The sequence below is a fragment of the Antechinus flavipes genome, chromosome 3, assembly GCF_016432865.1.
Source record: "Antechinus flavipes isolate AdamAnt ecotype Samford, QLD, Australia chromosome 3, AdamAnt_v2, whole genome shotgun sequence".
NCBI classification, from domain to species: domain Eukaryota; kingdom Metazoa; phylum Chordata; class Mammalia; order Dasyuromorphia; family Dasyuridae; genus Antechinus; species Antechinus flavipes.
The window spans coordinates 244,089,657-244,106,961 of NC_067400.1; the positions used below are offsets into that span (position 1 = coordinate 244,089,657).

At 33.4% G+C, this 17,305-nt stretch overlaps 1 protein-coding gene across 1 annotated transcript in view; it reads right to left on the minus strand.

Annotated features, from left to right (window-relative positions):
• Positions 1 to 448: 448 nt before the first annotated feature.
• Positions 449 to 17,305, minus strand: part of PDXK (pyridoxal kinase) — a 52,159-nt gene continuing 35,302 nt past the window's right edge. The window contains exons 8-11 of the mRNA XM_051984794.1: positions 12,812 to 12,923; positions 12,280 to 12,416; positions 7,904 to 7,970; positions 449 to 4,178 (exon numbers count right to left, since the gene is read on the minus strand). Coding sequence (XP_051840754.1) covers positions 4,066 to 4,178; positions 7,904 to 7,970; positions 12,280 to 12,416; positions 12,812 to 12,923 — 429 coding nt within the window. The 3' untranslated portion in view covers positions 449 to 4,065. The remainder of the gene's footprint in view (positions 4,179 to 7,903; positions 7,971 to 12,279; positions 12,417 to 12,811; positions 12,924 to 17,305) is intronic.

Consider the following 17,305-nt stretch of genomic DNA (forward strand, 5'->3'; position numbering starts at 1 on the left):
GCTAACTGATGTCAAATGGTTAAAAAGAATTGGGGTGATACTCACAGGGGGTTGAAAACACCCAAAAGGGACTTATGTTGAGAAACCCCAAATCTCAAGGTATTCCCTAGACTCCTAAGTGGGGGGATACAGACAGCCAGGTTACAACAGAGTGACCCAAAGCACACTAAACTAAGGACTGCTCCAATTAGTAGACAAAATGTGAATAAAACAGGGTGATATATAATTACAAATGGATAAAGTTCTTGTATTACATTCTTTAAGTTTTCTGGGGTTTAAAATAAAATAAAATAAAAAAACAGAGATGCAGGTGGAGATTCTGTTCTGTTGACTCAATAAAACAAATTTTTTTTGTCACAACTGCAGAAACAAGAGCATTAAATGATTTCATTTTTGGCAAAATATTTCTTCAAATAATAATTCCCATTAAATAAACCTAAACACAAAATAAATATATATATTTATTATAATCATGTGTTATTAATAATTATTATTTTACATCAGGGCACTTCAGGAATCACAATGTAGGCTTTCCTTTTGCCTATTTCACGCAATACTAAGAGAACCTTAATTAAAATTGATTCATGTATCAGTGCAATTAAACCAATTTAGTTTGTTGAAATAATATATTTAAAAATAGGTTCTAAGAATTGTTATGAATAATATAACAGAATCATTTTATAAAAATCTAGCGACAAATTTCAAATTAAAAGCAGATCATTACAATTACCATTACAAGTACCAGATGATTAATTAAAATAAGCAAATAAAAATGGATCAGTTTTACATCCTTCTGTAATGCCATACTTTAGTAACATTTTAACAGAGAAAGGGTTGAAAAATGTTATCAATAGCTGACCTTTGCATAACACTTTAAAGTTTACAGTACAGTGAGAACAATTAAGATGCTTTAATATTAACAAGTAATTCTGTTCCAATAAATCTTTCAAGCCTATCATCACTTATTAGATCTTTGTGCAAGTAAAAATCTGAGACTATTTCTCACATGGCTATCATATCAGAGATACTTTTTATTTCCACTGATAAATCTTTGAATTTGAAACTACAAATCAACACCTTTTCTCACAAAGGTTGATTGGGGATGTGCTCCACATATAAATGATATAAAAATCACTTTGTGATTTTTGTTATAGTCATGATGAAAAATAAATTTCCTTTAAAGTAGGGATGATAAACAAAGCAATGACGATACATCAATACAACCTTGTTTTCTTATGGAACTAAAATGATTTCTATGTAGTAACCGCATGTTAACATGCCTATTATAAGTACTTTTAAAGCATTTGTATATATGTATATAGTGAATTTAAAAAAACCATATATATGTATATGTATGTATATATGTATTTGTGCATGGTATAGAGATAACTTTTGGCACAAAGTACTTGCTTTTCAGTACTTTTTAAAGCAAAGTACTGTTTAAGGTCATATTTCCAAGGACAAATGAATCAAAAAAGAGATGATATTTCAGATTATTTCAAATAACACCATAATTTCAAAGCCAGGGGAATATACAGGAAGCTTAGTAAAAATTTTCTGGTTGTTTTGAGACAAGATACTAAATAAGTATAACCTAACACAGTACACAATTTTACCATTTAAATGATAATTAAAACAATTTACAAATCAGTGTCTTCTAAACAAAAAAGGGCATTTAAAAAAAGTCATAGTGTATATACCACAATTTCAGATCACAGATCAGGAAAATCCTTCAAATTTTAATATATTAATTGCATTTTTATTTTGTATTTCTATATCCTCCTTTGTCCTGACCCAAAATATATACTAAGGTTGAAAATAATGCCTTGGAACTTGCTTTGATTTTAAGTTTCCAAAGACTTTTAACTTAAGTGTAAAAGCTTGGAGTACTACTGATTTTAGACTTCTTTTATACTGATTTCTTGGGGTCTATGTCAGAATGTTGGAATCTTTTCACCTTGAAATATCAAATAGGTCTTTTCCAAAGCTCTTTACTTCTGATCTGACAAAAAATTCTAAGACTCAAGAAGACTCTTTTTTAACTACAAAATTGATATGAATATCCTGAACTGTTATCACTATGTAGGGAATGATGGTACTGGCTTCTCCAGACAAGAGCTAAACAAAGAAGAAATGATCTACTCATTTCATTGTAGACTACTCAACTTGTTTATGTCTAACTCTGACATTTAGCAGCAGATTCAACTGTGAAAGAACTAGATTTTTTGAAATGAACATAAAATTATAATGTGAAATGATAGCTTAACAGAGAGCAAAGTTTTCTATTTTATTTTAAGAAAAAAAAATTGCACTTCTGGAAGACAAAAAATTAAAAATGTAGTTTGATAACCATAGTAAACTACTAAGCTCTGCTTTGCTGACATAACTTAAATGGTCTTTTTATTTGTGTTAGGTAGGTGATGTGAAAACATTTGGTTCTCCTTTCATCAATACTCACATGCTGAAACATCACTCATCAAAACAGTCCTGATAGCTTGGTTACAAATCCTTATTTCATAGTAGACTACTCAACTTCTTTAGAAGTCAAGTGATAAGATTCAGTTATAAATTATACAAAGGATTACTCCACAGACAAAAGGAGAGTGACTTGCAACAAGTAGTAGGTGGTGAAAGCTAAGCAGGTGATACAAGTCAAAGGTGGTAATAAGAATATATAATTCACCTAGAATGCTATTCACCTTAACTCTAATAGTACCTTCTAAATCTAGGCAAGACAATGGGATCAGTCATCCTTCTCAGATGAGAGGATTAGGGAGGGCAGAACTTTTCTCCAGTAAGTTCATAGCCATGATTCCAACAAACAAGGAAACACATCTATGGATGACTTCTCTAACACAAAGAGATGTCACCACAAGGGAAGAACAAACTGCTGAAGTTCTGCTGCTGGTTTTGAGAAGAGACCTTTTGTCTAAGGACAGATATAGGCTGGTCTTAAAACCTCCTGGTTCTAAGTTCTTTTGACAGGAATGTGGAAAGTAGAACAAAGACTTGTGACTATCTGGCAGTAGTGCTACATTGTAATTACAGTGTGTTTGACAGCATACTATGAAATGTTCACATAAGTTAACTAAGAAAAACTAGTTTTTCAGGCGAAAAAAACACCTACAAATATTTCAATAGTTTGTGATCCTTGCTACACTCTTCAGTGTCTTATGCTCTCCATCTTAGTATTATTAGATAAAGATGCTCATGATTAAAAAGTCAAACACTACAAATTCTCTTTGTTAGGATTTGTTTTCATGTATTGATGGAGAAACACCAAGCAAACTGGCATCAGCAAGAGAATTGTAATTATGGGTAGGCAGCTACTTATTGGGTCCTGGCCCAACAGTTAGCTGGCTTCGTTTCTTAATCTTGAAAAAAAAATCTTCCTTCCCCAGAAATTTAAGAGAAGGGGTTTTTTAAAATAAAGATAAAAACAAAAAGATTTGCCTTTATCTCTACAGCAGAAACAAAGTAAGAGGTAAACGGCAGTTATTTGAATAGTACAAGAATGCTGCCCCCAATGCTTTGTCGTCTGTGAAGTCCAAAGTAAGTCATGGAAGAAAAATAAAATAAAGGATTACTAGAATTTTTTTTAAAAAATCGAATGTGTCCAAGGACCTCAAATTGTTCAGGTCAGAAACAGTACGTAGTCAACTCCATCGGCATTACAAATGACTGAGTGATAATATTGTATATACTACCAGCATTTCTCTAAGGAATTCCAGTCTTCCAGTACTCATCCTCCAGACTAATTCCATGAACAAATCTAAATGCTGAGGATTTTAAAATAGACATTCTTGTGATATTGTCCAGGGCACTAGACAATGAAGGGAATTGCATTTTGAGGGGAAAGATATCTTTCTCTGAACATGGAAATAAAATCCAAATACCCACTACATATTTTTTACAACAAGAGATCTGCTGATATTTGACACTATTTTGTGAGAGAAAAAATATCAAGTTTAAATCACATCTTTCAGGCAGACATTACAATTTTTACAGGAAGGGAAACAAAGACATCAATACATTGTGCGTTACTGAGTGACATGGTCATATTTTCTATAACACAGTGGCTTCTACTATTATCTCTGGATTCTCTATATCCATTTTGCTTTGGACCATTCTCAGTTCCAGTTGGGCTGGACTGGGCTTGTTCCCTTTCCCAGCTTGTGCTGAAAGAATAAATCAGAGTGTCAAATGAAAAGAAATGAAGTAGTGAAAAAAATTGTTTCTATTTCTTCCATTAGGAAGGAAGGAAGCCTCTGCCTCAGTGAGAAGGGGTGAGTAGCTAATAGGTTATTATTATACTAAAGGGTAAGGTGGAGGAAGGGGCAAGTGTTTTATGGAGATGATACTTTTCCCATTAAAGGGGTTAATTCTTATCATTTGATTAGAAAGGGCTAATGACTTGTTTGGCTTTTTTATTCTTACAAGGTGTAAAAGCCCCAATCAATTTAGAAATGATGATCTGGAGGTTTCAGCAGAATTTCCAATGTATCTCAAGTGAAATAATCAGATTGATTCAATATCTTTTCAGTTGACCCAAGTTAATTGACTTAGTCTTGCAACTACTCAAGTCATGGTTCTTTTTCTCTGAACTTAAAGAGGAAGCTCCCATTGATCCTGTTGGTTTAGTATAATGAATGCTTGAGGAGCTCAATGAAGAACACATTAACACTTTTTTAAAAAGCTAGATTACCAGTAATACGGATAATAAAAATAAAAATTGGCCCTTGAATATTCAACCTAAGAGGAAGAGATGAATAAGCTTTTGATCTTTAAGAATCTTGTTTTCCAGAAGAGAAGCAATTCATTAATCTAGGGGTAGTACAGGTGAAAACAAATCAGTCCCAAAGAGATACTAAAGAAGGGAAAGGGATGTGTACGTGCCAAAATGTTTGTGGCAGCCCTGTTTGTAGTGGCTAGAAGCTGGAAAATGAATGGATGCCCATCAATTGGAGACTGGTTGAGGAAATTGTGGTATATGAGCATTATGAAATATTATTGTTCTGTAAGGAATGACCAGCAGGATGAATACAGAGAGAACTGGCGAGACTTACATGAACTGATGTTAAGTGAAATGACTAGAACCAGGAGATCATTATATACCTCAACAATGATACTGTTTGAGGATGTATTCTGATGGAAGTGGATTTCTTTGACAAAGAGAAGATCTAACTCAGTTTCAATTGATCAATGATGGACAGAAGCAGCAACACCCAAAGAAAGAACACTGGGAAATGAATATAAACTGCTTGCATGTTTGTTTTTTCTTCCCGGGTTATTTATATCTTCTGAATCCAATTCCCCCTGTGCAATAAGAACTGTTCGGTTCTGCACACATATATTGTATCTAGGATATACTATAACCTATCCAACATGTAAAGGACTGTTTGCCATCTGGGGAAGGGGGTGGAGGGAGGGAAGGGAAAAATTGGAACAGAAGTGAGTGCAAGGGATAATGCTGTAAAAAATTACCCTGGCATGGGTTCTGTCAATAAAAAGTTATTAAAAAAAAAAAAAAAGAAAGAAAACTAAAATCAAATCTCAAGAATAAAAAAAAAAAAGTTAAATGAATATTCCAAACATATATATAAAATTTCTAAAAAAGAAAAAAAAATCAATATTAAATGGGCTAGAAACTAAAAGACTAGCTGGTAAGCATCACTAACTTTTCCTCTTCAGATTGTTAATGCCTACTATGATTATAACTATAACAAAAGAATAAGAACAGGAGTAAATAATAAAAACTGGAACATATATGGTGATTTATCCCATGGGAGAACTTGAAACTAGCCTGGGCCATCCCTGGCGTTATGCCTTCCTCCTTTGTTCTACTTCTATATAATAATTGGCCTGATCTGAGGTTGGCAAGAGCATTCTATTTTGTCTTGCTGCCACTCAGTACAATTGGCATCTTGTGAGTAAGCTCCCCCAATTACCTAAATAATCCAAATGACACCTATTAATAACCAAACTGATATGGGCTTCTCTTTCTTCAGTCTCTCAGTGTTCTCTATAAGGGAGCAGATTTGTTCTGCTCCAATTATGCCAATTGTAGGGGAAGGTGGCCTCCAAGAGAATACTGGTTTGTCACATTATTTCTACTATTTCATCAAGAGTGACTTTCTTAAGAGTGAAATCAGAATGATAGATATAATGATAGAATCTTGGACTACCTTAGAACTTAGCAGTCAGAGAAGAAATATAAATAGCAAGGTAATAGAACATATTAACTTTTGGAGGGAGTCATGATTAAGTAAATTTCCCTGCTGAATGCTAGAAATTCATTTGTACCAAGCCTAAATTACTAAAAGACTGGCTAGGGTCAAGCACAGTTCAGAACTGACTACTGAGGATTTGTAAGTAAGGTACTTCTTTAGCACTTTTTAAAAAGTGGTTAATATGAAAAGTTCTGCATCCTTGGAGTGACAAAAATATATTTGTTTTACAATTTGTCTCTATGGGGAATAGCAAGGGATAAATGATGTTTTTAAGAGAGAGGCTTGGTGGACTGGATTCCCACTTTAGGAACCCTCTACCCTATCCTTATGGCCAATCCATCTTAATAGTGCCACACTATGGGAAAAGGTCTTTCTCATATCACCACTAGATGGAAACCAATCTGGAAAACTGGAAAATCAGGCAGTTTCTGCTGCAATTTGGGCAATTATGTATTGCTATCCACAAATCTGGGAATGATGACAAGAAATAAGTGCTCATTGTCTCATTAGGTGAATAGAGTGACAATAGTGCCATGATAAGAATCTTAAAACAAAGGATTAAAGAATGACTATTAGTCTCTGCAAGTGCTAGTAAAATTGCTTTCACAACATCCAAAATTGTGCAAGTGTCATTCTGAGCCATCTAAGCATTTGTATTCTGATTTTTGGTACTGTTGTGATAAGTCTTGTTTTCATTTTGGAAGCCAAGATGGTCATTTAAGTGTTTAAGGAAAATCACATAATTAATTAAGATTTTCATTATGGTGCACTAAATTATGGGAGACTCTCAATTATTTCACCCAACACAAAAAATTAGACAGGGATAAAAGAAATTTTTGTAGTAGCCAGTTAGTGGTTGTAAATAACAGATGACCCATCAATTTTACTTCAACTGATGTGTGATTTTTCTTCTTTGGTTACCTATTAACATCATTTCCATTAGCCTACTATAAATTTTACAAGTTTATCTTTGAAATGTACATCTTTAACCTTCCTTTTTTGGGAGGGAGGAAAGGTAAGGTGAATGTAAATCCTCAGTGTATCTTTTTTCCCCCTTTGAGGAAACTTGAAACTAGATAAGCCATAGGAAAAACTTCATCTAGTACTCAAGAATTAAAGACTATGAATCTGTGTTCAATTCATAATAAAATCTGACTTAAAAACGTCTCTCTATACATAGGTAAATATGATTGGCAGCAACTTTAACAATAAATGAGCAAAATCAGTTAATATTTCCCTAACAGAAATCAGGATGAGGTGCTTGGGATGAAAGCTAAGATTCTTTTGAGGCTACTCTGCTCTAGCTACCTGGTGCTTGGAAGGGAAGATGTGCCAGGTCAAGTCATACTAGTCATACTAGTAGACCTTCAACAAGATCATAGGACAGCATTGTTTCTACTGAAGGTTTTGGTGGTCAAAACCACAAAGGGAAGAACTTTATTGCTGAAGTAGAGTTGGATGGAAGTGTTTTGCTCTCAGTTTACTGCCTCATTAGGGACAGTGAATTGAAGGCATAAGTATTTTGAATTCTTGGGAGTAAGCACTTGTACAGGATTGTATGGTAGTTTCTATACTAGTTACTGTAGATAAGGCTAAATGAAAGCCTTGGAATTGCGTGGATCATTCCATAAAGTCAATATTCAATAAATGAAAATTGGTCTAGAAGGGACTACCTTTAGCGCATTCAATAGTCCTCTGGAGAACATGATGCATGGCTGACACAGTTTTTTCACATGCCACCTGCAATAAAGGGAGCAACAACAATTAATAAACTTCTGTGACCCACAGTTTATATTTAAAGATTAATATAGAAAGTTTTGTTAATGAGAATTTAATATTCTTTTCATTGAACACTAAGGAGATAGCAGCTGGGTCTAACATAATGTACATTTCTCTCATATTGTAATTAAAGACTAAAGAAAAATCAAGAAGAATATGTCTATAAACTAGAGGCCATAGATTACTTATTCCTAAATTTTCAATTAACATTTTTGCTTTGCTTGGAGGAAATAAATTCCCTACCAATTTATTTTCTACATTCCTGTCAAATGGGAGCTCCCTTTAAATTCTCTATGGGGTGATGTCAGATGCCTTTGCTACAATGGGGCAAAACCACTGGAGGTAATTTCTGAAGTTTCTCTAATCCAGAAAGACTGACTGAGGAGGAAGTCTAAGGGAAAGGATTCTAGAAAATAAAAGTCCTAGTGTGGTAGATCAGATCCTATTGCATGATCCTTTCAGAAGCCCTCTCCTCCTTATTGTATTTTCTCTTCTCTGATAGCAGGCCTCAAATTTTGCCTGTTGGAAACATTTTCATAAAATTTTAAAAAGGTCACATTTAAAATATAGGCATACCTATCATAGAATTTTCCTTTATATAAATTCAATATGCAACTTTTCAAAGCTTTCCTGTTTGTCTGTTTACTTCTAAACTTCTTTTTGTTCTTTACTGTGCACTTTTTTCATTTAAGAATTTAAATTCCCACCGCACAAAAAAACATTTTCATATTTAAAAATAAACACAAAAATAGGATTGAACTGATAATCTCCATTTTATGTCAGCCACTTTAAAAAAGATTTAAATTCCACATTAATTTCATAACTGTCCTATTCATTTGTGCTTACCTTCTTATTTTCTCTACATTTAAGATTGTTTCAGTGGTCCTCTTTTTATGGTACTACTATTTATTCTTATCTCCCTCTCCCAATTGAAAGAAAAAAGAAAAAAATCCTCATAAAAAATCTTAAGTTCAGTCAAGGAAAACAGATTCATACATTGTCAAAAGGTATTTCACCATAAATCCTCTTGGTTGGTTGGCATGGTTAATGCCTATATTGATTGGAATTGTTAAGTCTTTCAAACTTGTTTTTCTTTAAAATTAATGTACAATGTTTGTCAGTTTATATTCCCTTTGCATCATTTTATCAAGCACTTGCTATATGCAAGAAGTAGAGATGGCAAAAAATGAACCAATCCCTTTCTTCAAGGAAGTAAATCTTTTATTAAGGGAAAAGTATACATAGGTAAGGAAATATAAACACACACTAACAAAATACAATATAACTGGGGAGAAGGGGATCAGGAAAGGCATTATGCAGGACATAAATCCCGAGATAGAAACGAGGAGATGATACAGAACTTTTAAGTGTGAAGGAGAGTCCAATTTGACTGGAATGTAGAGTGTATGAAGTGCATTTTTTTTTTTTTTTGCTGAAGCAATTTGGGTTAAGCGACTTGTCCAGGGTCACACAATTAGGAAGTGTTAAGTTTCTGAGACCACATTTGAACTCAGAGCCTCCTGACTTCAGGGCTGGTGCTCTACCCACTGTGTCACTTAGCTGCCCCTGGAGTTTATTTTAAATATAAAACAGGGGAATTTATATTTGTGTAGAATTAGTAATTGAACAGATGAGAGCTGAAAACTTTATCAAGAGTGATTATAGAACCAAAAAAAAAAAAAAAAAAGAGTGATTATAGAGAGAAGAGGTCCAGGATAGAGCTCTGAGGAAGAATCACAGTAAGGAAGCCTGATATGGATGATAGTCCATGAGAGGAAATTGAGGATAGAGAAAATGGCACCCCTTTATTCAGGGAAGTACAAGCAAAATATAGAGTAAAATAGCTGCTTTATTATGGTAGTAAGAAACCAGTTGAAATTAAAAAACACGTGTAGACTAACACCATCGTGTCAAAGGTATCAGTCTGTCATGAACTTATCTGGAGGAAGTGAAGATCTGTAATATACCATTATCATCTTGTTCCTATAATCCTTTCATCATATTTGAGCATTGGTTAAATTTTCTATAGAGGGTGTGCAAAAGGATTTGAACAACTGGACAAGATGAGAAGGCAGGATGTGTTATAATCTGTACTGGTAGAAGAATTATAGCCAGCCTGATGAGTTCTCAATCCTTGAATTTATTTAAGTCCCGTTGATGTAATCTTTGAAGCAAATTGCACAGGCAATGTTTCAAATTCTTTGTGTAGAACCAACAGTTCTGGCTGAAAATTTCAAGCCATATACTTGATCATTCTTGGCATTTTAGCTTTTTTTTTTTTTTTTTTTTGCAAAGGGCTGCTTTCAAATAGCTTCTTCTACCTCTCTCTTATTTTGATGAAAAATTGTCATGTAATTGCTATAATTTCAATTTAGAACTTTGACTGGTATTCAAAAGTACAAAAGCTGTTCTAGGTTGCCTAGGATACAGTGAGGTCATATATTACAACTCCACTGGCTCTTATACTAAAATTATACAGCATTAAAAAAAAATTTCAAATGGGGATTATTCCAGAACTTCAATTTTCATTGTGTGGGTTCATCTTCCAAGAGATCATATTCCCTCCTACACCTTAACACGCAATTTACTTAGAATTTTTGTTCAGATTTTGTATTTATTTATTTAGCATTTTCCTTTTTTTTTAAAACTTTATTTTACTTTATTCATTCAGCTTGAGAAGGCAGGGGAGGGGAACAACAAACATTCAATAAATTAACCAAGCATTTAAGCACTTATTACATACTTAGTGTTCTGCTAATTACAGGGATACAGAGATGACAATGAAACAATCTCGGAACCCAAGGATTTTCACTTACAAGGGTAAGACAAGACACATGTGTATTTTGTGTAATGAAACAGTCACAAAATAGATGTAAGGTAATTTTTTATAAGGACAAAGGAACTCCTGAGGATCAGGACAATGCTAAAGTATTGGCTCCTGAGGTAACAGTTTGAAGGAGACAAGAATTTGAGAGGTTGAGAAGTGAAGAGGGGCATCAGGTATGAGGGACAAGGTTTTCAGGGGCTGGAGGAACAGGAAGGAGACCATCAGGAAAAGATAGGCTAGAGTCAAAAAGTGAAAGGCTTTGGAGAATAAACGTTTGATCCCAGAAGAAAAAGGAAACCATTAGAATTTATGAAATAGGGGAATGACATAATAAAAATGGCTTTTAAGAGCATTAATGGCGCAAGGTGGAGGATAGATTGAAAAGCTTCAGGGAGGAAAACCAATTAAGAGGGTAAAAATGATGATCCAAATTAAGATGGTCGTTATGAGACACAGACGGGAAAGGCATTATACAGGGAAATTCACGGCTTGCTAATTGAATGATAGGTGAGGTGAGATTAAGAAGTTAACTCCAAAGTCATAAATCTAGATGATTGTAAGGATAGTTATATCTTCAAAAGAAACAAAGAAGTTTAAGAAGAGTAAATTTGAGGGGACATGGGAAATTGTGAAGAGGATGAGTTCTGTTTGGGACATGTATCCAGAGCAGAGGTTTGTGGTATACCCACAGGTAGGATGTGATATGAATATAGCAAAAGAGGATAAAAGGGGAGGAACAAAAATCCAGAGAACAAAGAGTACGCACAATGAGAAGGTAATAAATAGAATCAAAAAATGCAGAGGAAAAAAAAGGATAACAACTGAGAAAAGGCCTTTGGATTATGGCAAGTAGACATCCTTGGTAACTTTGAAGAGAGAGCTATCTTGTTTCAATGATGAAGTCTTAAAACCAGAATAAAAAAGGCTCAGAAATGAATGTGGGTGCTAAAGACTCTAATAGTGATGAAAAGAAAACAGGTTTGGAGGTTGGACACATGTGTGTGTGTATATATATATATATATATATATGCACACACACACACACACACACACATATATATATATATATACACACACACATATGTATATATATGCTTACAACTCAGATTTGAGATATAAATATATATATATTTCAAATCTGAATTCTAAGCCCACATCATATTACACACACACACACACACACACACACACACACACACACACACACACAGAAAACTGCAGATAGAGAGATGACACCTGGGGACAGTAGATAGTTTTTAACCTAGCAAAGGAGACTGAGAAGGAGGGACCAGGCAGGAAGAATTGGGAAGTGCAGTGTCACAGAGCTCAAGAGATAAGAATACTGTATGGTGTCATGAGCTGCAGATAAGTCAAGATGCTTGAGAATGGAAGCAAATTTAGTCTTGACAGAAAGAATAAAACAAAAGCTTTCCTTGAGCTCACCTTGAAATTATTTGGATGCTTATGTGTCCAAGCCAGGAGCATTGCAGCAAACAAGTCTCCTGTTCCCACAAAAACGGCATCCACTTTCTGAATTTCGACTTTGATTCTTTCTGTCACTTTTGTGCCATCTGGTCTTTCTGGAAAACAAAGGTTGTAAAACTAAAATGGTGGTATCTTTATGAAAAAGAATTCTCAATTCTCAGATATGAGGATAATTAAGTGCAATTCAATCAACAGCACTCTCGCTAAATAGATTCTGAATGGATCAAATGCAAAAGGATGCAGAATGTTGACACTCCACTTTCCTAAAAGTCTCCTTGGTATTTGATAATCACCATATTTGATTATGGTAATATTTATTCATCACCATATCGATATTGCTAATAATTATACAGAATAAACCAAGTATCCATCCTTCAAAAGTCTTTGCTTTTTAAATCTGAAGTTTACATACCCAGATTGACATTGTCTGATAATGAGCACACTAGAAGCTTCACAGTAGATTAGAAAGTAAGTTAAGTACATGACTTACGCTTTCTCTGGCTTCCCAGAGCAATCAGGTAATTGTTGCCTGAAGAAGCTGGCAAGTCAGAACTGGTGATCACTACAGTCTCTGGTCCCATAGAATGAAGAATATCCATTACCTACCCAAGCACAGAGACATTATCATTGTATTATGACTATTTGAATGAAATATTATTCCATAATGATAAATTAAGTTTTCTGCTCTTATGGAACAATACCCCAATCGTTTTCTTTCACATTAAAAATAAGCCAGATTCACAAGTCACATTTTATTATGATGGCATAAATTCCCTCAAGATAGAAATTGTATTTAAAAGTTTTTTTTTTTATAAATTGTTATTTTTTTTTATTGCTAGCTTGTTGACTTTAAAATATGTTCACCAACCACCCTGAGATTCATTGCTTTCATGAAAGGTAGGGAAAAAAGGAACAAAAAGTAGTTCAATAAAATCAACTTAACTAGGTCCAACATTTTATGCAGTGATCTACTCTCAATATCGCATACCTTTTAAAAGAAGACAAATACATATATTCTCATTTTTTCTTAAAGGTTAAGTCTAGATGACTGATTCAATCATTCATTTTTAATTTTTTCCTTTCTTCCCATTCACATTGTTGCAGTCAACTAAGTGATTTCCTGATTTTACCTACTTCATTTTGTATCAGTCTGAATATTTACCATGCTTTCTTATATTGTTGTTTATATTTATAATTTCTTATACTGCAATAACATTGCATTATATTCATGTTTGGTTAGATAATAAGCATTTACGTAGTTTCCACTCCAATGCTTCCATAATAAGAGCATATTTTGAGCAAAACTTTTATTTCTGTCTTAAGACTTTCTTGGAGATATATGTCAAGCAGTATGATGTTTGGATAAAATGATAGCTATCTCAGTTATTTTTCTTGTCCTCACTTTATCCTATCTCAGATCACATATACAATCTGTATTTGGAACAGTTCTGGACAATGAAAAAGACAGGCCAGTCACTCTCCAAATTTAACTTCACCAAAAGCAAAAAAACAAAACCATAAGAAGACAACAACAACAACAACAAAAAAACACAACCTCAAAAATAAAATTCAATTCTTTTTCAGGAATATCAATACTGTAGTGGGAAAAGGAAAACATTTTTGTTTTTCATTTTCACATACTTGTCTAATATGGAGGAAAGTTGAATCAATGCTACTCCCTCTCATTTCCTTCTAGATGGATAACAATATCACTGAACTTTTTGGCCCCAAATGAATGATTAAAAAATTGCTTAAGATCAGCAGCTTCTTCAACCCATCTATCCCAATGCTAAGCTAATTTTATTCTAATACAGATTTGTCTGACAATTCTGCAATCAACTCTGAGTTCTCAGGAACTCCTATTTCACAATTAACAACCTTCTTTTCGTTTTCTATCAATTTTTTCTTCTTGTACCAATCTTCTAGAATACATACCTTGTCTCCTTTCCAATGACACTGCCATCTTCCCAACTATACTTTCCCCAGAGACATCAGGCATATAGTGCTAGGTCTAGAATCAAATGCAACCTCAAACACTTTACTATTGTATGAACATGTGCAAGTTATTTCACCTTTATCTGCTTCTATTTTTTCACCACCATGTACCATACAAGGTTGTTCTAAGGATCAAAGAGATTTTTAAAAAATATATGTAACTATATCTTTGTATTTCACTGGAACCTTTTTATAATATATGTAATTAGCTAAGGAAGGACTTTTCTCTTAACTTTCATCAACAAATGAAAAAAGTTCTACCATTTTCATTGAATATTCAAGATTTAACATCTAATATAGATACATATTATATTTAACATATACTTTAAAATATTTAACATGTATTGGTCTACCTGCCATCTGGAGGAGGGGGTGGGAGGAAATAGGGGAAAAGTTGGAACAGAAGGTTTTGCAAAGGTGAATGCTGAAAAATTATCCATGCATAAATCTTGAAAATAAAAAGTTATAATAATAATAATAATAATAATAATAAAGATTTAACATCTAAGAACTTTTGAAAGTTTAGTTTAGTAAAGTTTGTTACAATCATTTGCCATAGACCCTCTCTGATTCTGTTAGTATTATGTAGATACCTTTTGTGACAATTCTTTTCTATTCCTGTAAAGGGGCTCTATAAAGCACATTATATTTTGGCACCCAATGTGGGTGGGGCACTGAAAGAGGACACAACATATTCCATCACTGATCATGACTTTTAACATTCTTGAAACATCACTTCCAAAGAATTTAAATTAGAATGACATGTTTTTGTAAAAAAAAAAAACCAAAAAAAAAACCAAAAAACTTCCGTTATTTAAATGACATTTGTTTAGATTGTTAAAATTCAACAATTAGAATGCTTTTATGCAAAATAGATAAATAAAAATTGCCTTATACATACTACATGGGTCATTCCTTATTTCTGCATTACATCTTGCTTTTCATGACAGATTTGTTGGCTGATATGAAACTAAGAAGAATGGCTATCTATCCTGTTTTGAACCCTGGGACAGGTTAGGGTTATAGTGAATATATAGGCAATAGGAAAGAGGTCCAGAGGGCCATGAGAACTGATTACACCAAAGCCATCGATTCTTGGTGACTCTGCCATACCAAACCACCCATTCCTAACTCCCTTCAGCTGTTCTGATTCTTTCAAAGTATCTCAAATTGTTTTGGATCAAACATTTTAAAAAAGGAAAAGGAAAAAGAGTTATATGTACAAAAATATAGCAGTTATTTTTATGGTGACAAGGAACTGGAAATTAAGAGGATGCCCACCAATTGGGAAATGGCTGAAGAAGTTGTGATATATGGAAATGGCTGAAGAAGTTGTGATATATGGTTGTTGATAAAACACTAAGAAAGGATGAACAGAAAGCTTTCATGAAAACCTGGTAAGACTTTGATAAACTAATGGCAAAGTTAAGTAAGGAGAAACCAGGAGAACATTGTACATAGTAATAGCAATATTGCATAATGATCAACAATGAATGATTTAGTTCAACAATACTATAGTCCAGGATAACTCCAAAAAGACTTATGATGAAAAATGAAGTAAGAGACTATAAATGCACACCAAAGCATAATATATATATATATATATATATATATATATATATATATATATATATATATATATATATATCTCAAGAAGGAGTGAAGAGCATTTTTAAAATGTAAAAAATAATTTTTATATGAAACTAGAATTGCACCCACAGAACAAACTAGTTTCAAGAAGACTCTCCCTTTGATTTCATATGTAAAAACAAAAACAAAAAACCCTTTGATTTACCAAATAACTAAATTTAGAGCTAAATAGTTTGATAAATTAAACCAAATTTATTTTTCTTCAGAAGCATCAAGATGTTGTCTTAAGGAATATTAGTATAAATCTAAATTCATAACAGTTCTCTGTAAAGTTACGGTTTCCCTTTTGTATAAACCAAACAGAAAGTTTTGTAGAATCACTAGATACAGAGGAAATCAAATTAGGCTTTGGTTTGAGGTCAGAATTATTAGTATCAACAAACTTATGCTAATAAATCCAAAAGTTTTCTGAATAAATTCCTGTAATACTCGCTCCTTTTCTATTCTAATAAGCCTACTCCTTTTATGAAGTTATTTTACTAAAAAGCTCCAGAATTACCAAAATATGATTCCATACTGTTTCACCATAATACCGAAGAACTCCCTTTTATTGCTGAGGTACTAGCTGAATCACATATATCACACTGAATGCATAAATTCACTGCAACTCTTTCAGCCTATAGAGGACACTATTTCTTACGTGAGGGAGAGACAATAACCCACCTACAATACAAAGTTACAAGGGATACATTATATTTTCTCTTTCTATAGTATGTGAAGAAAAACTGATCTACAATGGAGCAACAAAATTAAAAAGATTAGGGAACTGGGTTACAGCAACCAGTCACAGTCCATATGAGTGGAAATAGTCCTTGACTCAAAGAGGCAGGACATCCAAGTTCACAGCCTTCAGAATAGTTGTATGGCCATGGACAAAATCACTTCACTTCAATAATATGAACTATCATTATTGCCCAGAGAAATGCTGGATGAGCTGATGTAATGAATATACAGATTTGGAGTCAGGAAGACCTGAATTTATCTAGTTGTGTTACCCTAGTTTCCTCATCTCTAAATGCTGGAAAATACTCTGACATATGAAATACATGTACTGTATAGCATTTTGGAAACCTAAAATGTCAAATATAAATACTGGCTATTATTATATTAAAAACATTTTTTCAAAAGCTTACACAAATTACATAATGGACAACAATATTTTAAAGACACATCAAGGTCTTTAGGAGCCTAAATCTAGCTTTACAGTATGGGTCTCCCAGCTTGTCTAAAACTTGTCCTGAGAGGTTTCACAGAGCCAGAAAGTTATTAATGTGGAATTTTGTCCTGTATATTATCATATCATAGTTGACATTTACTTCTATGTGCCCCTATTTCTTCA